We start from the raw sequence: 22,377 nt of genomic DNA, 5'->3' as shown, positions 1-22,377 counted from the left end.
AAAACAAATTGCCAAAACATTGCCCACAAATACAATATATCTCCCCCTGCAATCGACGCGTCTATAATAAAAATGCGGAATTAAAAGTTTGGCGGAACTTTTGCACATTTGCTCGCTTTCCCTCTTCGGACTATTTATACAGGAGGACGTGCTTGTTTTTTGTCGGTGTCGTTCTGTTTCTATTCTTAACTCGTCTGTAAAACTACAAAATTTTACTTTGTAATGTTGAAAAAAAGTTAGATTTTCAGCGATGACAGAAGAATATGGCAGAGAACGATCTTGCTGCGTTCAGGGAGCGTTGGAAACGAGAGTTATCGAGTAAAAAGGGGGAGCAACGACTGGTTTGTGCGCCTTCCTCTTCCCGGGATATTGATGATCAGTTAGGCCAGAGAGACTTAAAAAATCTTAACAAGGCCGGTAGTTATTCAAAGCCAGAAGAAGGTGGTTGCACGGAGCATGTTCGTGTAGGGGGAAAACCTGCTGCTCTTGCTGCTGCCGCAGAGACAGAGGATCAGCCTCAGTATGTGTCCATTGCAAGTAGTTTGCTGGATGGAAGGACCAGCCCTCTGTTGGACAGAATTGAGGAGGAGAGGAGCAGGAGAAAGAGGCAATATCATAACATGACTAATGTCTGCAGCTCATCCTTGCAGCAGCAGCCTCAGGGAAAGGTCAAGAAAGAAGAAGAGCTGGTAGACCAACTCATTCAGGATCTGGTATGAGAGCGATAATGCACACCGTCAGATGGTACTTGACCACAGTCAGCTGGGTATATAATGTGTGTTTAATGATCTGTTTTGCAGAATGAAGTCAATGACATTCCCTTCTTTGATATTGAGTTGCCGTATGAGATAGCTTTGAAGATATTCCAATATCTCAACTGTGCAGAACTAGGCCGATGTGCCCAGGTAAGCAGTCTGAGTAAGAGGCTGGACAAACGTCACCTCAGGGGTGCAGGTCAGTGTTTTCATCCACCAGCTCCAGAATGAATCTTAGAGGTTAATCAGGTTTTTCACAAGACGACGTTGCAAGGCCTTGTATTCACTGATGGAAAACCCTGGTACTGTAGTTTTCAGCCAACAGAAGGGATTCATTTGATGAAAAAAGTGTTTACATAAATAGGACATTGTTTTGGCAGTCACTTCAAAATAAAATAAATTGTCCAATTGATGGGACAGGAATGGACATATGCTTATCTGGTTACTCGTGAGTATTCTTCGCTATTTTCTTGTGAAAATAGAGCTCTAAAATGTGTTTAAATGGGCAACAGAGAAATAAATCATTATTTTATTGAACTACTTGGTGACTTAAGTCTTGCTTAAGTGAGCGAGTGGATAACATCAAGGGGTTATTGCAAGTATCTATCTTTCACATTCTAAAAAGGGTTTTTGAACCTCTACTTTAGAAGAACAGTTGCACACTGACAAGCGTTACAATCTGGGAGTGATTCAAATTAAAACAACTCTGAGGCTAAAACAAATTATTTTGTTGCACAGGGACCAGAAATCTTCATGGCCAAAACCGCACCCCAGCTATACAATAGCGATGTGTTGTGATTTAAAAAGTTAAGTTCTTCATTTGTAGCAACACATACTGAATTGCTTAGGGCAGCTTTATTTGCCTTTCATGACTTAATTTGGTACAGATTAATAAATTACATTTTGTGTGCCAGACCCGCATGTGACGAGTCCATTTGGCAGTCAGCCGAGCTTGTTAAATAGAAATAAGTGATGCAAGCTCTTAATGTATGCTGACTCAATCCACAGTTACACGGTTTAATCTTCTCTCAGGTGAGCAGGGCATGGAGAGTCCTTGCAGAGGACTCTGTTCTGTGGTTCAAGTTGTGCGTGAGGGATGGTTACCATCAGAATGCCAGCATGTCTGACTCGCCCTGCTGGAAGAGTATGCTGCGAGACTGCAGGAACTCTTCTAAAACGGTGCGCTTCAACTGGAAGGTGAGCTTGAACTACTTTACTGTGGCGAATCAGATGCTTCCATCCAGCAGCTGTGCAAAATTGAAGAATAAGTCAAAAGACAGTCTTTGAATGACCTACAGATTCACAAAGATTTCATTTTCACTGCATTTCCTCACTGGACTTTGCACAACTGGAAAAGCTGGTGACAAGTTGACCTAGATAACTGCCTTTCCTGCTTTCTCAGAAAAAAGGCAGACTTTGGGAAAGCGTCTCCTGAAGCACTTACTATTCAAAACTGGGGCCCATTAAAATGTGGGACATTATGTCAATTTGTGATACTGGGACAGAGGATGAAAATCCTGTGCTGTCATACATAAACTGGGACATCGACTTACCCTAATTGTATCGGTAAAACTAACAGACAGACATGCACTCACACTTGCACCTACCTTCAAAATATGTGTGAGGTAGCCAGAGAAAAACCCGCACAGGCAGAAGAACATGGACACTATACAGCAAGGCCCTTACAAGCTTTCTTTTGTAAAGCATCACTGCTTCACTTCATTGGGAAATACTAATTGTTACTGTATTTCTCAGACTGATATTAGTGCAGAACTGACAGTAGACCAGCTGCGCGTCTCTCATCTAATAAAATATATCAGTTTTCAGCCAGCCTATAATTTTCACCTAGAATCGAGTGGGATCCATCAGCCAGCTGCAGTTCGAGTTGGGGAAGGTGCTCTGTGACGTCAGCTCCTATGACAACTTCGTCTTAGCTGGGTGAGTATCAAGGATGCATATAGGATGCTTCTGACAGCCGATTAGTAACGATGTTAACTGTAATGTTGACTCCTCATATACTCAATTCTTCTGCCTTGTGCTTCTGTCTCTTTTTCTTGTCAGGTGTCTTGGTGTAAATTAATCTTGATCATAACCTTTCTGATTCTTTACTGGGTGTTTAATTAAACATGTATGACTATATGTCTTATTGCAGTGGTTACTGACAATCCAACACATTTGGTTTTCCCTTATTAGGGGGATAATTCATTTAAAGTCAATTGAAGAATCAAGTGAAGCAGTTAGAAATGTACTTGCAGTAACACTTAAGTGACTTCAATTTCATGGGATGAGACAGGCGGTGAATTTAAGACTATAAGCTGGTAATAATTTTCTGGTCAAAGATTTGGAACATGTGATAGTTAACAGTGTAAATAAATGATTTTCTAACATTGTTACCAAAAATTAACACGTAAGTCAGTACTTATCAAATATCGTTTATTGTTCCATTTTTACAGTTGAGATCAGTTTTTCACTTTGCTGACATTCACCACCACCACCCCAAATTTTGAGAAGCTTCAGAGAAAGAGGGTGGAGTTGAAGTGGTGCAAAAGATTTTGAGACTAAAGAACGTGCACAGACGGATGCCTTAAGTATCCAAATGTATTGCCACATTCAGTCACATGTCATTGGCCCACATGAGTGTGATGTCCACAATTATCATTCGTATAGCTCACAGCACTGACATTTACAAAAAAGCCTTAAAGCCTCCCATAGGGTTAGTTGCCAGGGGGCTAAACTGTTAGTGGACGTTCTATGTGCCATCTTCTAATTCCTTTTCCATTTCCATTTCTTTTGATGATGAAGATGAAGATGAAAATAAAGGCCAAGTTAAAAGAGCCATGATAATGTACTGAGTACTCTGGAATTTAGTGACTGGTGTGATTCAGTCAAAACGAGTGTCTTTATGGTCCTATGGTGAGGGAAGGGTTAAATAAATTGCAGTTTAAATAAACTGCAACTGCTTTGAACTAGTTGGCTGAGACAGTGATTGATTGTGAGTGGCCAAAGGGACCCAATAAGGCCTCAGAAATTTGGAGCATCTCTTTAGAGTGATGTGATTAGAGTCCCCTCAGTCCTGCTGTGTCCCACTGATAAAAAGCACATGTAAGACACATAAAACAACGAAAATTGCATTTATGAAATAAGGCACCTTGCACAATGTTAACATGCTGTTAAATTGTTCTTTTTCTTACTACTGCTATTAACAAATTAACAATATCAATACTTTTCCCATTATATTAAAAGTTAATTCAACTAAGGTAATTCAACTACTTGAATTTGTTTATCTAGAAAGGAATCAATGGCCGTTAAGAGTAATCAGAAGTGATTCAATTGTCTCCACTAAATCTTATTAGAAAACCAGTGAAATGAGATTTGGCACTTAAAAAGCAACATAAGATGCTGTCTCGTTAACCCAACAGTTCTTAAAGTCACACAATAACATAGAGGCCGGATCTCCCGAGGCTTGCGTGAAGATTGCAGTAATCAGTGCACAACTCTTCTTGTACAAAGTTTTTGACGAGTTCCTTGGATATGATTCAACATCATCTTCCTCCTGTTGATAGTTGGCATTGTGCTGACGTACCAATTAAGTCAAAGTGTGTGTCCCAATTGTCTACTCTCTGCCAAACCCCGCTAACAAAGTCATGCATGCAAATAACGGGTGCTCGCATGAACACCCTGTGTCACACTTGCTGTGACTGCATGACACACTGCGACTGCACACTTGTTCAGACATGATGGTATCCGCGGAGGTGGGAACTTTGGCAGTTTGCTGTCTCCTGTAGAGAGAGCTCATTGGCTTAGGCGAAAAAAGAAAAAGAAAAAAACAGGAAAGAGGAGGGTTTGAGAGTTTTAGGTGTGATGGGATATAGTTAGGGCTTTTCCACTAACTTGGAGTCTGGTGAAATGACATGACATGAACAGAAGGTCATGTTCCAATCTGTTGAAGAAATTGTGCTACTAGAAATGTTATTTTTGAGTGAGCTGCATGAGGTATTTTATGATCAATTAATCATCCTTGCAAATAAATTCACTTTTGTGTAACTAATGTTAATTTAATCCCTGAGGTCTACATTGGTGTGACCCATTGATTGGATTCCCGATAAGTTAGATTGGTTTGGCCCCGAGTTAGGCAGACAGCATCAAATGTATGAAAGAAAATGAAAGAAAACCTTTTTTTGTTTTTTTTTCCTTGAAAGACTAAAAGTGGAGGAAAAAAAATCACCGAAATCAAATTTAAGCTTAATTTTAGCATCTGGTCTAGGGTTATTAATTAGTTTGTTGATAGATAAAAAATGTATTTCATTAAAACTTTTGAAGAAAAACTGGTAAAGTAATTTGTCAGCCAATTGACCAAATTAAAAGTTTTTAAATGTGAGAATTTCTCTAATATTTGTAAATTTGTAAATTGCATACCAATTAATTATCAAGCCAAACTTCATACATGGTCTGAATTAGTTTTGTTTTAATGTGTCTGAAATCGTACATGCATATTCTTCTTCTTATTATTCATTTTTTAAATATATAATGCATCTCTATGTATTATAAGGTAAGCTAAAACTTTATTTATATAGCACCTTTCTAGATAAAAGATCACAAAGTGCTTCACACAACGACAACAAAGTATAAAACAAAACAGACAACAGTTAACTAAATGCAATTCTAAAAAAAGTGTTTTTATTTGTTTTTTTAAAAGAAGCTACTGAGTCCAGAGATCTTAAGCTCGGTGGGTGTGAGTTCCACAGTCTGGGAGCCACAGTGGCAAAAGCTCTGTCTCCCTTAGTTCTCAGCATTGTATAATGAATGACAAGTAGACCCTGCTTACATGACCTACAGTGACCTGCTAGGGACATAGGGCTGTAGAAGTTCAATGATGTAGGCAGGAGCTTGTCCATGAAGAGCACCAGAATGTTAAAATGGACTCTGAATTCAATGGGGAGCCAGTGCAGCTGTTTTGGTCAGAAGTCTTGCTGCAGTGTTTTGAAAAATCTGTAGACGCTCCAAAAAGTCTGTTTAAACACTTAAACAGTAAATTACAGTAGTCTTGATGAAATGAAAGTATAAACGACAATCTTCAGTTCAGTACGAGATACAATAGGGCTTAGTTTAGAAATGTTTCTTTAGTGATAAAAGCAGGACCGAACCAGAGATCACCGAAGTGAAAGCTGGGTCAAAGATTGCCCCTAGATACCTGATAGACGATTTCACAAATGTTGCAAGGGGACCAAGAGCATTCATTATCTTAGGTACGTGTCTATCAGGAGAACATACAAGGACTTCAGTCTTTCCTTCTATAAGTTGGAGGAAGTTGTCAGCCATCCAAACTTTAATGGAATCTAAGTACTCATTCAAAATCTGTAGCTTAGAAACATCTTGGGGCTTAAAAGAAATGTATAACTGGATATTGTCTGCGTAGCAGTGGTAACAGATGTCCTCAAAGGGGCTCAAAACATGCTGGAGGGGAAGTAGATATATTAAGAACAATAAAGGCCCCAGCACAGAGCCTTGTGGCACACCATAGTACAGGGACGTCGAAGATGGCCTGTATTTAGAAACTGCCACAAAAAAGTAACGTTCATACAGATATGATAAGAACCACTCTAAGGCAGATCCAGATACACCGACCCAGTATTTTAGTCTTTCAAGTAGGATGTGATGGTCAACGGTGTCAAAGGCCGACGTGAGATCCAACATCAGCAAAACAGAACATTTTCCTCCATCGTTTTGCAACAAAATATCACTGGAGACCCTAAGAAGGGCTGTTTCAGTAGAATGGGTTCTACGAAAGCCAGACCGGAATTTGTTAAGAATATTATGTTTGTCTAAAACTGTAACTGCTGGTAAGAAAAGGTCTAACTTAGGTTTTTTTAAAAGGGGTTGTATACCAGCATTTCTAAAATAAGCAGGGACTTTACCAGATGTCAGAGAGGTGTTAATTATGGTGAGCACACAGGGACCAGTGGAATGGAAGACACTTTTGAATAGCGATGCAGGCAAACAGTCAAGTGAACAGGAGGATGCTTTCATTGAGCTAACTATTTTTACCAGCTCGGGTAGTGAAATGGGTAGAAAATGTTCTAAAATAACAGACCAAGCTAGAGTAGGATCAGACAGTGCATAAGCTGATGGGGAAAAATAATTTCCTATATTACTAATTTTTTCTAGAAGGAAGGAAACTTTCACAGTCTTCATTTGAATAAATGGGGCAGCAGGTGGAGCAGGAGTAATAATGTCAATACAGTAATAGTGTCAAATAACACCTTAGGATTACCTCTGCCCTTTGCAACCAGATAAGATAAATAGGCAGCCCACGCATCTCTAATTGCATTGTTGAAAGAAACTAACAGATCCTTGAAGTAAAGGAGATGAACATTTAAATTAGTTTTCTTCCACAAGCTCTCAGCTTTGCGACAATCACGATTTAAGCAGGAAATATTGTCATTTAGCCAAGGTGAGGACTAAAAACAGAAGCTTGTCTCATTTTAACTGGACAAATTTCATCCAAAATGGAAAGACAATGCTTATTAAATAGATCTCTTAAGAAATCGGCATCGCTTTGAGGGGATGGATTTACATTAAAAGCATCTAAAAAAGTCCCGCTGTCGAGGAATTTATGAATACAGCGGCGAATACAGTGATGATCAGAGATAAAAATGTCATCAGAACAAATAAAATCAATATTTAAACCCAAAGTAAAATCAAGGTCCAGTGTGTATCACTGTGTATGTGTGCATATCCCAGTCTCAGTGAAAGTATACTTTTAAATAAATGATCAAATATTACTTCATTTGTAGTAAGACAGAAGTTTTAGAGCTGTGATGTATAAAAAATTTAAAAAGGAACTGAAAACTCGTGGTGGGCAAGCTGTCCTGGAAAATGGGGCGAAATGTTTGTTATTGTGTCGCCCAAACAACACCATCGTAATTGTCGAAAGATCGTGTAACAAAGGATGAAAACAAAATAACAAGTCAGAGTGAGCAAAGGAGGAGGGTGTGAAAGGGGAAATGATTCAGCGGTGAGAGGGTGACGTCAGGTGTTCTCGAAGGTGGAAACTTTTCAACGTGCTGTAAAAAAAAAAAGGTCAACAAAACTTTCCTTAGACTGATGAACTTTTTGCGTGTTTGGATTTAAGGTACACGTCTGGTGATGTGAGGCTGTGGGATACCCTCCACTGGGACTCAACGGCTTCGTACCTGAAGGCCAATAGTCTGTCTGCTAACACTGAGCCGAGACCACATGTTAGTCACGTCCAGGTCAACGGCACGCTGGCTGCTGCTGCGTATGAAGATGGTCAGTGTTTGTGTGTATATGTGTAATGCAGTGGTATCTTTTGGGAAAAGCATTGCCCACACCAAATACACACTATGTATAACTTCTAATCAAAAGCAAGGCAATCATTAGTCTTTTCAATCAACTTTTCTTTATCAAGCCTAGAAACCTATGGTTAGATGCACTTGTAATTTCTGTACATGATGCCCTTTGTTTATCATTTTTCCTTATGTGATAAATGCATACATTAAATGCATACAGTAAAAGACTTGGGGACTGTTTTTGGGATAGGCTGTGTAGACCTGTGGAGCACAGAGACAGGTGGGGAACCCATCTACCACTACCAGACTCCAGGGAGGATCCAAGTTCTGTCCCTAAGCCCTGACAGTCCTGTCCTGATCTCTGCCACTGGATCAGATGTTCGGCTTGACTGCGCAAAAGACTGTGGCTACTGGAGGACAGTATGCCAGACTCAGCTACCCAAGACTGTGAGTCAGAGTTCTTCATTTTTATCAGATGACACATTTCAATGTGCAATTATGTTAATTAATAGACTGTTGCTTTCAACTTTTCTCTGAATATCAAGTTAGAAATTGGCTTTCGTTGGGGTTTGGACTGTGGAGGAAATCACTTAAAGTACTGGTTATTTATTTAGTATCCTGGTAGTTTGAGTTCACAGGCATAGTAGTAGGCATTTATGTGGCAGGTAGGGAAGGACAAAAAAGACCAAGGTGACATGATCAAAGAATTAAAAAGTGCAGTGATTAAATGACTTGTACATAAGTGTGCAAGTAATGTACTAAAATGCAGTTATATACTTAATAAAGTCACTTTCTATACTGATGTATATGTAAAAAAAAATTGTGCTCCATCCTGTCTAATCTCACAGGTAGAGAGCATGACTTTAGTCCCAGGTAGGGACCAGCAATGTCCGTTGGCAGCTCTGGCAGCAGGAGAGTCCATGTACCTGTTGGACCCTCGGGAGGAGGAGCCATTGATGCTCCACTCAGTCTATGGTCATCCTGTTACCTGCTTGGATGCCTCAGAATCCCATGTTGCATTTGGGGTGAAGCGCACAGGCTGGGCCATGCATGACGGAGGGAACAAGGTGGGTTCAGCTTCTGTGTACAGTTCCCATAGAAAATGAACACATAGGTTTTAAAAGTACCTTAATTTAATCAGTGTAATTACACAGTTTCTTCAGAAAACCTAAAACTGAACCCTGGCACTTTTTTGCTATGTGATGTATATGGCACATGAAAAATCAAAGTTGAGTAGGCCTTAATGTTTATAAAGCACTGCAAAGCTTCAGGTCTGCTCGTGGATGAAATCAGCAATAAACAGTACAGCTGGCCATGATTGTCCAGTTTTTGACTATGATGATGTAGTATGAACAGGGAATTATTCGTCTGCTAATAGTGGCAAATGAACCATTTTCTAGTCTGGTGTAAAATCCATTTACTCAATAATAAATGGATTTTTTTTATTGGGAAAGTGAATTATTTTATTAAAACTAGGGGTTTTGTGATATACCAGCATTAACAATGATTATGACATTTAAAAATAAAAACACATGTAACATTTTTGTTTTTGTAAAGCTTATGCATGCTCACACATGCACACATATCAGGTGTTGCTAGTTAGTGGGGACATCTCATTGACATAATGCTTTTCCTAGCTGCTTATCCTAACCCTAACCATCAAAAATGAATGCCTTACCCTAAACCTAACCATAACCCAATTGTAACCCTGACACTAAAACCACATTTTGAGTGTGAAAAATGCCTTCAACCCCATAAGCACCTTGATTTTTGGTCCACATGTGGGCTGTTGGTCCCCACCAGTGTAGTAAATTTGAGATTTTGGTCCCCACCAAGACATTAAAAACACACACACAAAAACAAGCTCTCAGTAAAAGCTATAAAAGTCAACATAAAGCACGTTGTTATAATGGTACATCTGCAACTCTTCACTTGACATATGCATTTTTTTTTTCTGGGAGAGAATAAAGTGATTATCCACAGTTTTGGTTTTTTTTGGCCACTAATTTACATGCTGTTATGATGATTATTTAAGCCTTTATGAAGGGCACTCCAGTATGTATGTATGTGGGATTGTAATCTAGTGTTTGTATGTTAATGGAATTGATGGAGCTGTATCAAGGTTTTGTGGTGGGTGGAATTGAAAATACTGCGAAACACAAATAAACCTAAACAAAACCTTGAACGTCGACCAACTAGATGGAAGGCCTCTGGACTCTGCAGCTGGATTTTAAATGTATAAAAAGCTACCTTGACCTCGCTAATTGAAATGGAAGGTTTCCATCAGAGTTAACAAGGTCAGCTGTGCTCACAGCAGGTGCGTAATGAAAAAATGGGAAGTTGTACGGGGTAAATAATTTGGTTTGTTTAAATGGAATGATGCATGTTTTGTTGCACAAATATAATTTACTGAGTGAAAAGCAGTGAGGACAAAAGTTTTGGCTTTAGGCCAGTGTCAGTTTTAATCACTGGCTTGTAGCTGAAATACCAATCTTCTCTTAGAAAAAAAAGAACAACATTTTGGGGAATAGATTCATTTTCCCTTTTTAAATCTGGTCTATATTTACAACTGCTTCTGGGTTTTAGGTGCTCTGCTCTGTGTCTAAACTTTCTTGCGGGTGTGATCACTATTACTTGAGGTCCCTTTAGACCCCCTGGGTCCCTTTAGAAATAATGTCATGTGCCTGTAGGGGATTAGTTTATAGCATAAATAGCTAGCCTAAATAATGCAAACCCTCTCTGGACCTCTGCTCTTAATTACTAGAGCTTTAGGAGCACCTTTTGTGGAGTGTTGTTCCTTGATCTGTATCTGTTTGCTTCTAATAATACTGTGTTTCTAAGGACTCCATGTACCTAATTGACTCTTAAGCCATTACTTAGAGACTACAAATAGCCATGAGACAAACTCATCTTTTGGGATCTGGGGACAACTAGTCAGCAGTTATTATGTGGTCAGGTTCACTTCATCTAAATCATGTATTTCTGTGATGATAAAGATTCAAGTAAACTGCTTATTCAAAGAAGGCAGTCTCAATTAAATGTGGTGGTGGAGTGGTAGCTGTAGAGCTGCAAATACCCACTGTGTGTGTGAGTGCACACACCAGTTTGTTGGTGACTTATTGCTTTTTGGCAAAGATACTACACTGACATCATTCCTGTTAGAAATCACAGCTGGAACGCCACAGCACATTTTCAGCGACAGCACTAAAGCACCACATAGTGGACCAAAGAGAGACTAGCAGTGAAACCTTAATATATGATGATCCTCTTAAATAGTATAGAGACTGACATTTAGGTAAGCATTTGTTATTTTAAGGGTCTCACTTTTGTATCACTTAATTAAATCCACCAACCAAGAAGGTTATCTGATTGATTCAATATATTTCTGTTTGTTTGTCTGATTGTTAACAGAATTTTTCAAAATTCGAGCCAGAGTTGGGTGAAAATATTTACCTGGGGTAGAGCTCGATCCAACTGGAAAGTGGTTAACTTTTTTTTTTTTAGTTGGAATTTTGGAAGTATTTTATGCCATCGAAGCTGAGGCAAAATTAGAAATTTCCTTTCATATCTTCACAAAACTCTTTAACTGAAACAAGAAAAACTGGGAAACATCGTCTTAATGTTCTCAAGAAAATATCACAAGCTAATACGGATGGATCCATGGATGCAGTCTCAAACGTGCTGTTTTTGCTGTTTCTGTATTTAATTTTGAGCTGATTTGTAGAAAAAATATTTGTAGCTTGATAAAAGAGGAAATTGGTTTTATAACTGAAAACATTCTTTGCTTCTTGCTTTTCCAGAGTGAGAATTATCTGTTTTTGTCTCTTTTTGCTTCATTTTTAATTGATTACTATCAGTTTTTCTTGTGGGATGTGGGGGTCTGTAAATCAGATAGCACCAGATATGAAATTTGTTTCCTAACTTACTGGTGTTCATAGACAGTGTGACAAAATATTTACTGGAAAAATTATAGACAGCTAAGTGGATCGTTCAGGCTGTAGTTGGCGCCCTACTCCTAAAGTGTTATCCCGAGTACTGTACATTGTTGGGATTGCCTCTGATTCTAAAACCCCCCACCCAGCTCTAACATTATTCCGTAAACACAGCTAGTCTCAGACAGTCCAACTGAGATCATATTTTTTATCTTCAGCTTTAAAATTGGTTAAAATTTTAAAGCTGGTTAAAAATGAAAATCAAAGGTTCCTCTCCCAGTATGCACTGCCTTTTAGATCTGATTAATTTCACTCGCAGATCAGATACATGTGGTCTTTGGTATCCCATCTCAATTATGCCAATTCATGATTGGCATGACTAATTAAAATATCTTACAAATTTAATTAACTTGTCTGTCACTCCTGTCACGCTTCTATCAGCAATTTTCATACCGTGAAGAAGACAAAGCACAACTTGGCTGCAGCTATTGCCTTTAGTAAGAAAACATATGGTTCATTAAAATCTGTTAAGATACATGGAGGTGGCATCCAAGGAAGTCATGTAACACCTTTTTTTCCAGACAGAAGAGTGAAGTATTTCAATTTACAGCATTTTGACCCAGATAAAACTAACCGTGCTGCCACGTTTCTGTTGAGCTGACTCGTTGTGCTGTTGTGTGACTTTATTGAAGTTTTGTTTGAAAATCAAAGTTTGTTTTGTGTCGATCACATCAGAGATTATCTCTCACACGTTGGCTTGCAACAGCTTTTAGCTTGCACCTTTTTCTTTCTTTCTTTTTTTTGTAAATCTCCCCTCCCTCGTTTGTGTGTGTGTCTCTGCGTGTGTGGTTGAAGCTTCTCTCCAGGTCCTCATTACTACTAGTCTTCCCCTTGCCATTGGACTAGGGGCACCCTGGCATCTGCCCTGCTTGTGGCACTGCATTCAGAACAGGCTGGCTTCTTCACTGGCAAACTATCAATCCTCTGCAGTGGATCTACCGCTGAGCTCAAGTGCTGTCTGAAAACCTGTCATCTGCTTGTTGCCCAAAGTTCAGAGGGCTGGTGGTTAGATGGGCTGTGTTTGTACAGCATGTACAAATGTGGGTTTTCTATATTTATATAGAGAACTACTAATCTGTCAGGATAGAAATCAGATCATTAGGGATGAATTGCTCAATAAAACCTGAAATGGGTTCCTTCCCAGGTAAATAATAATAATAATAATAATAATAAAGTTTTTAAAAGAGCCCAATAGCAATTTTCAGTCACCTGTGCATGATTAAGTAAATATTCTGTAAGTATGCAAATCTAAAAAGAGCAGCATGGCGCGACATCTGACGTATAAATGTAAATTTTTTGTTTGTCCATAGAGAATTCAGCCTCAATCCCAACCCTCTGTACGACACTGTAAGTGTTCACAAAGTGAAATGTAAAGTGCAAGTCTTAGAAAGTGTTGGCTGGAACAAACCTAACAATATGCGTTTCATCCGATGCGCTCACATCTGTCTGTCCGTATATTTAAAGCAAATATAGAGCTGAATCCAAACAAAAGGGTGTGGTCCAGTAAAAAAGCCCGCAGTCTGTAGGTTTTTTTTAAACCGGTGGATTCTTTTGTTGGAACAAAAACCAACAGAAGGTTGAGTTTCCATGTCACAGGATGATTTCCCATTGCTGGTCTATGATATGACACACCAAGCCAGTTTCTGCGCTTTTGTACAGATTATCAAAGCATAAAAGATTTTCTTTGAGATGTAGTAGTAATTGCTAAGCTTTTCATCTTTTTAAAAGCATACAGAGTAATTACATAAACATCCCAATACAAGCAACTATTAGAGCTGCTTTTGTTTGGAAGCCTCACTGGAGATTCATCTAATGCATTAACCTAACAGCTTCTCTGTCGCCATACGATTATCCTTTCTCTGCTGCTTTCTTTTAACTGCCTGTAATATTATCACTAAACAGCTCCTTTGCCTCCCTCAGCGATAATTTTAGTGGGTGAGGTAGGCAGATATTTAATAGAAGTATCTTCCAGAATCTGCAGTGATTCATTGTGAACAGCAGGCTTTGTGCCCCCCCCTCCTTTCTCAATTCATGGTACTCCCTCTTTTCTCCTGTCCAAATCCTATCAAGCTGTCATTTCAAAGTCCGGTGTGATTTGGGTTTTGCCCCGGGGTGGTGCACAATTAAAGCTCTGCTTGGCCCAAATAAGGGACACACAAAAACTGCTGGCACCTCCTCAAGGCTTACATCATCTTTCTCCTTTTTTGAAACTTCTTTTATGTTTCCTGCTGTCTCTCTACCCCCCTCCCTCCCTCTCTCTCTCTCTCGCTTTCTCTGTCTGTCCTTTTCTATCCCTCCTTTCCTTTTGGCCCTCTTTCGTTCTCTCCCTCCCTTCTCGCTTTAATTTCTTTGTCGTTTTAATTATTCAAAGACAATTTTGCCTGGCGGTTATCCTGTTTGTTCTGTCTCGTTTGGATGAGAAAACACCAGCCGCTAATTGACCAATTAGGCCAGCTCCAGATGACATCATTGTAACTTGTATGAGGAAAGTTTATTGCCGTCATCAAGCCAAAAGCAGGAAAGGCTGTAATTGAAGTTTTCCTTCAGGTCTTTTTTTCCCCCCTCAGTTCATCTTCATGCATTCACATAATTGGCCAAGGGTGTTTGCCGTTACCTGTAATTGTCAATTGTACAGTAAGTTAGTGCAGTATTACCGTCTATCCAGTATCACAAGTTTTACTTTGAGGTGTAGTTACATATTGTGTGTGTGTGTGTGTGTATAATTTATTTGAGGAAAACAAAGTGGATCAGAATGATCTAAGCATCATTCATTGTGATTCAGGCTTTAGCTATTTGAACTTTCTGATTTTTGGTCAATTTCCTGTAACATTGTAGGAGATTTGTAGGAGATTTGTGATTAAAGTTTAAAAACAATATTTTAATGGAGATAAACATAGTAATGTGTGTTTGAATATCTCTTGAAAATCCCAGCACTTAAACTATTACAATAGTTATTCACCTGTGCTTTCATTGCTGCACTTAAATTAGATGCAAAATGAAGCAGCCATTGTTGGGTAACAGGAAAATGTTTGTAGCCTTATTGACTGTGTGTGCGCAGATCAGATAATCTATGAATTGTAACACTTTTTACACAAAATTTTATTAGCATATATAACTAGATGATGATTAACACCGATAAAAACAGTTAAAGTTGTTATATACAATAGATTCTTTTTAACTGTCTCTGTAACAGTGCAACCCACTGACAATGCACCCTTATGCAGTTTTTATATATTCCCTGGCGACACTCAGCTGGGCATGCTTGCTGGTTTTAGGAGCTTTTTGTTGTATTTCTAGTTTTTCAGTAGGATGCTGTTATTTCGGTTGATTTGGTTTCACACTTCCACTGTAGTGTCTTATATTGAGAGCTAAAATCTGCTGTACGGTTTATGCATGTGGTGACAGTCTTGGAAGTTGACTAACTGTCATATATGAAAAGAGTAATGTTTGTCTCAAATTTCAGATCCACATCTACAGCCTGGAGACGCGCAAACCGACAGTTTCTGTCGGCAACTCACCGGGAGATTTCACTTGCATCAACCTGAGAGACAGCTCTCCTCATCTGCTGGTGTGTGGGAACAAAGACAGGAGGTAGGACACAAAAACACACATACAGATGTAAAATCGTGCATAATATCAGAAACCTGAGCCAAGAATGCAAGCTAAAAGGAGTGTGCCTGTGAAATTGTTTTCTCAAAGCGACACCTGATGATGAAGAAGGCTGGAAAGCTAAGGTTACTTGAAGTGGATAACAGATGTTTTGAAAATGTGTGAAAGACGTGGCTTGATTAAATTTGTGAATTTTTTAGAGTACAACCTTTTATGTTGAAAAACAAGGCTTTGAAAAGCTTTTTGAGATGAAAATTAATTCATTAACAGTTTTTTAGAAGAGTGATGTTCTGTTCTTTGTCTTAAATAGACAAATATCTCGCTTTTCATTGTCTTTCTCCTCCAGTACCTGGGATACTATAGAAGAGAAAAATTTGGCTATCTTGATTCTCTTCATTCATGTAGACACACTTACCACATTGCTAACCTGGCTCTCCAGTTGAGAAAAGGACACATAAAAGAGCCATTCTCTACTTGTTAGTGGTGCTACAGTGCATGAGCTGGCAGGAAAGAAAAAAATCCCTGGCGTGTCTTTGTCCAAAGCTGCCCCCGCTGTTTCTATTCAGCACCAAATCCATCTGGCTGTTAAGTAGTTGGCTGACAGCAAAAGACAGACCACATCGTATTGTTTAGGTTCTATTTTTTTCCCCCTCTTCTTACTAGTTATGACTCCTGACATTCATACAAAAGCAGGAAATGCTCCACTAAAGATCTTTTGTCAAGTGTCACAGAATTGTGATTTTCATAGTAATATTCAACAGCACCCTTTGAATGAATAATTCAGTGATTTCCTCTTGGACTTTCTGATCAGATTTTGTCCAGAGAGGTACACACACCAGGTTGGCTCTTCCACTTTGGCCCCAGCTGATGCAGCGCACAGCCGAGGACAAATGGAAATTGGGAAACTGAGGGACAGTCTGAAATCTTGGCCCTTCAACAGGGTGGCTTAAGGCCAGAGCCTAATGCATCCCTTCTTTTTGTCCAAATGAGTTTTGTCCCTTTGTTTTTTGCGAGATCCAAGGAGCACATGAGGAGTCCAAATGATGGCTGTCGGGAAAAACCTTGCCATATTTGTGTAAACAGGAACAATGTAACAAAGGGAAATATTACATATATTTAGAAATTGAAGAAATAATGAGTACTGTTACAGTTAAGAAGGACTGCACATATTGTGTTCAGCTTTGAGACCGTTTTACTGGCAAACTTATCCTTCAATCAAATGTTTTGTGGCACGGCTTCATGAACAGCTATGCCAGTTTGAAGTTTGATAGATTATACATGGGCTTATCATGCTGACCTACAGAGGTCCATTCTAACCAGGAACATCTCTGACATACAGTGAAACAGTTAAGGTTTTATTGAATGGTTTGGACCAAAATATTTCACAGACACTGTTGTGACCAGACATTTACATATGCTTGTAATGATTTCTTTAAACTGTTGATTTTTCAGGGTAGAGCGATTGTACAGCATGCATCTTTAATAATCTTTTTAAAAAAAGAAGACTTGGGTGTATAAGCCTGAATTTTGAATATTTTGGATTTTCTCTTTTGCAAACGCGGTCAAAATTATCCATGTACAAAGGGAAAGTCCAAGGAAGGTCTAAGAAGGAGAACTGTAGATATACAAGTTAGGAAGGTTTTGGAATGGACTAAACAGGATAACACTAAGCTAATGACCCGCCCAAAGCTCTGACCTCAACAGTACTGATATTTTTGGACTGTGCTTAAAAGTCGAGTCTATGCGAGGAAACCAACCAATTTAAATAACTTCTTCCAATTCTGCCTAGAGTGGTGAAGGATCCAGCCTGAATTATGAATGAAGGAGCTTGGTGATCACTACCAAAATCACCTGGTCAAGGTGCAACTTGCTACTGGACATTTACTTGAGCAAGTATACTTTAGACAGTATGTGGATTACAGATGCACAATGCACTAAAAGCTCCAAATTAACACGACAGTCATGCCCATGATGAGTGCTTGTAAACTTCTGACCAAAACTGTATTTACTTTCTTTTGTGGTCCTTGAACTTTTCTTCTAGAGAAATAATGCGGTTGATATTTGTGGTTTTCAATGAAATATTTTTCATTTGGCATTAAATTCCAAACCGCCATTTGTTTCCCACAAGAATAAATAAATAAATAAATCCTAATAGGATTAACATCACTCTCAGCTATACTTTGTGCTAATTAGAAAATGCTAGCATGCTTAGTCTCGAAACAAAAGAAAGAAATTTGATGTCCTTACGTCATGTCTGGGCTCGCCTCTGTAACAGAATGCAATCACTTATTTAGCCTTTTTTCCATCAATCTTTCTGAAAAAATGAATGTCCCTGTGTTTTCCATAATCAAAGACTAATGGACATCAACAACAGCACTTTACATCAGATACGAAAACCTAAGTGATTTTTGCTTTGTGGCATGCTTTTTTCACAAACCACAGATGCATATTTCAATCCAAAAATAGCAGGCTTTCAATTGAATAAAAAATTGCTCGAGAAACGCACAAGAAAATATGGGTTTAGTTGGAGATCGTGTTGCCCACTGCATATGCAAATGAATATTTTTGCTACAACATTTTCGGTGCACAGGCTATACGTGGCACAGCATTATCTGGCACGCAACACAAACTAGCAGTTTATTCTATGCTAAGGGGAGCATCCACAGTTGTGCACATTATATTACTCCAAAATCGATCAATTTTTAAAAAAAATTGTGGTGGAATTTGGTTTATTCCACTTAAATCTCCATCTTATTGTTGATCATTTAATACTTAACCCATAACTTTGAATGGAAAAAAAACAAAATGAACTTAACAAATTATTTGAACACTGTTACTCAACTGTAGGAGCCAAAATTAGTTATTCCCAGTTTTTAAGACATCCATTTTAACGGAATATCAAGCTTAGCTAAAACTACAAGACCGGTGCAATCATCCAATCACACCACTGAATCGGTTGTCTCTCTCAGGGCGCAATGATTGATGTCTTCTTCCAGCGTTAGGTAAATAGCTTTTCAGGGGTTAACTGCACTTCTCCCACACATCTCGTATTAGGGAGAGCTCCTCTTGATTAATGAAGAAGAGCCTAGCCAGTGACAGTTAACTGAAGACAGAGCCGCCTTCTGCTTTAGATTTATGGTTCCCCAAGGTCTGGCAGTAATGGTCAGTCCTCATTGTTTAAACGTGTGCTTCCATCACGTAATGCCACTAAACAGGCAGAACTAACTGCAGACAACAAGTCCTCAGTGCCCATTTAGCTATTTAAGGCTGATTCTTTTAAAAAGTTTGGAAGGGAAAATGAAATCTGTCTGAGTCCCCAAAGTGAATTTGATTATGGTAATGAGGTCTTGGAAGAAGGTTGGGCCTGGATAGAGTCATGTCCTGGATGCTTTCAGCTGCAATAAACCCACAATGACAACAGATGGAGCTGAGGGTCCCCTGGGCTCATGTTGCTGATAAAACCTGGAGAGTAAAAAGCCTGCTCTTATTGCTTTTCATCCCTCAGATATACCAGCAAATTAATAATAATTATCATATCATCATAAAAGCTTATTTTAACACAGAAAGGATCAGAGAAACATAGAAAAGATTAAAAGAAAATCCTTGTCAAACTTTAAAAGAGGTAAACGGTAACGTTAAATACAAAAGTGAACAAAAGTACAACAAATGAAGTAAAACTTGCTACACTTTATTAAAAACATGAGGTGACAAAGATAAGTGTTTGAAAATGGATCAGAGAAAGTATCCTTTGTCGTGTTCATTCTGTCACGTTCGACATATGAACTGTTTATTTACAGTGCACAATATACACTCCCTATATGTGCTGTCAAATATATTTATACACTTTGAATTCCTTCTTATTTTCTACAGTATCTGCACAACAGCAGCCTTTTCATTCCACATTTGTGCATGTGGGTGTTTTGCTCGCCCTTTGTGTTTTCTTTTTTTGCTTCGTTCTTGAATATTGTTTAGATCCTTGTTTAGTTGGTTTTGGATTTCTGTCTGTATTCCAGTTACTTATTAGTTGGTAGTCATGTTTAAATAACTACTATAATCTTGGTTTGTTGAATCAAATTATGAAATAGTTGTCCAGATGCGAGAACAAATCAAGCTGGGACTAAAGTTTGGAGTGGGCCATCTGTGCTGAAACGTTTCCTTCAAGAAGTGAGAATAGAGTCCTTTTGTCTGCAAATGAATGCACTCTTTGATAAACTGTAGCTCTCCCTTGGTATTAGATGTCCACTTTTGTTAAAAAAAAATCCAAAATTAGCTAGAGTGCTATTGTACTTACTTCACTTATTTTTCTATGGGTCTTACGCTGGATCATCAGGGGAGTTTTATCAAGGATACCAACAATAAAGTGGCCTGTGAAGGATGTCTGACTTAAATAACTGTAGTTTTATGACAAAAGTAAGCACTTTTCTCTCAATAACTTAATATTAGTTTTGGTTTTTCCTTACTATGTCTCAGGGTGAGGGTGTTCGACATAAGATCTGGCTCTTCTGTCGCATCTCTGTACGCCCACCACTTGGGGGTCACCTCTGTGCAAGCGGATGACTGGAAGATTGTGAGCGGCGGAGGCGAGGGATTGGTGTGTGTCTGGGAGATGAGGATGGGAGCAAAGCTATGGGAGATGCACAACAGGTAGGACTGTTTTCAGTACAAACTGTCAGAAACACTAAAATTGTTTTTTAAACATGTTATTTCTGCTGTATCACATTATGAGTATGGTATTTGACTTTAACATTGTAGTAAATGTAGTTCCTCATTCGAACACATTTAACCAGTGATTATGATTACTCTGTTTTCTTCTCATTTCAGTTTCTTGTGCCACAGTTAACGTAATCTTCTCACATAAATGTTTTTATTTCATGTAAATTAAATTGCTTAAGACAATATTGTGGAGTCAGTTTAGTATCACACTCACATCTCCAAGCAGTAACTGTCATTTTTGTGGCGCCTTCACCGCATAGAAAACATTCAGCATCTTAACTGGTATCTTTTGTAGATGCTACAGTAGTGGATACATCCATCAGCGAAACACATGCTGGCAAGAATGCGATTTATATATTTAATATTCAAGGTGTTATCCATCTTTGCTGCAGGCATCCTGTAAGGCATGTACGCTTCAACACCAGCACTCTGGTAACAGCCAACATCCCTGATGACAAGTCGCCACGGGGAGCTTGCATCACAGATGATGACCTAACAGCTCATCGCAGGTCGTGATCTCCCTCCTACACTTTTTTTTGTTGTTGCCTGGATCTCTTCTATTCTTCTACCTCCTATAAGTCTCTTGTACAAAAGCTGGGATAGGCTCCAGCCACTATGCAACCCTGATAAGGACAAGCAGAAAAGAATGGAGGGATTGATGGTTGATTCCTTTTGAGAAAAGCGATACAGCTGTCATTTCTGAGTCCTCAGCAACCTGTTGAAAAACAGGTTGCTGAGGACCTTCATTAGCAAGAAGGTAGTCTCACTGTAACCAGAGGTAGCAAAAATCCTTAGGTGAGATCATGTTTTTGTACAGAACAACACCTTCTTTTAGTAAGACCTTACTCATCACCTTACCTGTAATTTGAGAAATCTGTCTGCCTATGCTTCTGTCTGTTCTTGGTAGGTCTATTAGTGGACACACACACACACACACCCTGTGTCTTTGTTAGGATGAGCATTTTTCACATTTGAGCTAAAGCGTGTTACCAGCATCTCCCCAAAAATGACTGCTGTGTGGCTGCGTCGCTCAGACAAGCACGTTTGTTGGGCTATTTTTGTGAGGAGATTCGCTGTTAATGTAGTCACAAACTAACAAATTTAATTCGTACAGGCCTTTTGAATGGGTATGGAAAAAATGACAACTGGACAAACCGTTTTACAATGTTTAGTCACAAAGAGATGCTAGACATGTTTTTGTAACGTCTTTGGCTTCCTTCAGTCACTCATTCATGTTGCTTGGATAAGCATTTCTTCAGAAAGCTACAGTCTGCCCTGAACACACAAACAATCATTAAGTGATTGTTATCCCATATCCACATTTAAAAACAGTAATTTATGATTTTCTGGAGATGATGCATTTAGGGGATAAATGAGCTAAACTGCATGTCTGCCGTTTTGTCTCAGTCTTCTAAAGCAAAGTCTAAGCATAAATGACAATCAACAATACAAAACCTAACAGTTACTGATGTCAATGTTTTGTTTTTCTAAACTTCAGACACAGAGGAGTCATCTGCCACTATGACTTCTCTGAGGACGCCCTGTCACAGGATCACATCCTGCCCATCTGCAGGTCTGACTACATAGAGTCTTATGGCTACAACTACAACATCAGCCTAGCAGTGCCTTACGACAGGCTGTCTGGTTCCCATCCGTCCCAATGACACGCAGTTTTCCAGACTGCAAATGGACTTAATTGACTGCAATTGAAAAGACAGTAACATTTATCAGTTTGAACCTTTAAACTCTGTCGTTTTATTTAACAGGTCCTCTTTCATCATCCTGATCAAATCAAGGCTATTAAAATGTAGTAGTGTCGGTGTATTGTATATAACTGTTGCATAGGTATCTCTATGTTATTGTTGAATCTAGCTGCCCGATGAAACACTGGGTTTGATGTAGTCCAACATCACAGGAATAAAGTCATTTTTACCTCATTTACTATATGCAAATATTTGAATATTTTTTCCTATTAAAACAAAAAAAATGTACACAAGC

At 38.8% G+C, this 22,377-nt stretch overlaps 1 protein-coding gene across 1 annotated transcript; it reads left to right on the top strand.

Moving 5' to 3' along the window:
* The first annotated feature begins 134 nt into the window (after positions 1-134).
* On the top strand, positions 135-22,342 carry fbxw8 (F-box and WD repeat domain containing 8). The gene is made up of 11 exons (XM_086315212.1): positions 135-713; positions 801-905; positions 1,788-1,952; positions 2,605-2,693; positions 7,888-8,045; positions 8,316-8,512; positions 8,914-9,132; positions 15,521-15,648; positions 20,137-20,310; positions 20,772-20,888; positions 21,878-22,342. Exons 1-11 carry the CDS (start codon positions 264-266, stop codon positions 22,041-22,043), a joined length of 1,968 nt encoding a protein of 655 aa, XP_086171338.1. The 5' UTR covers positions 135-263; the 3' UTR covers positions 22,044-22,342.
* Positions 22,343-22,377: the final 35 nt, after the last annotated feature.

The sequence above is a fragment of the Aulonocara sp. 'chitande type north' Nkhata Bay genome, linkage group LG12, assembly GCF_057382095.1.
Source record: "Aulonocara sp. 'chitande type north' Nkhata Bay isolate Kocher_YH1m ecotype deep benthic linkage group LG12, A_spYH_male_GT1.1, whole genome shotgun sequence".
Taxonomy (NCBI): domain Eukaryota; kingdom Metazoa; phylum Chordata; class Actinopteri; order Cichliformes; family Cichlidae; genus Aulonocara; species Aulonocara sp. 'chitande type north' Nkhata Bay.
Note: the sequence above shows the minus strand (reverse complement) of the source record. Positions and strands in the feature narration are given on the sequence as shown.

What these genes read in the sequence shown, in the direction of transcription:
- fbxw8 (XM_086315212.1), top strand. Translation starts at nt 264, where the DNA reads ATGGCAGAGAACGATCTTGCTGCGTTCAGGGAGCGTTGGAAACGAGAG. An exon ending in CGGTGCGCTTCAACTGGAAG is followed by an intron (nt 1,953 to 2,604) that starts GTGAGCTTGAAC and finishes ATTTTCACCTAG; the next exon opens with AATCGAGTGGGATCCATCAG. An exon ending in CTATGGGAGATGCACAACAG is followed by an intron (nt 20,311 to 20,771) that starts GTAGGACTGTTT and finishes TCTTTGCTGCAG; the next exon opens with GCATCCTGTAAGGCATGTAC.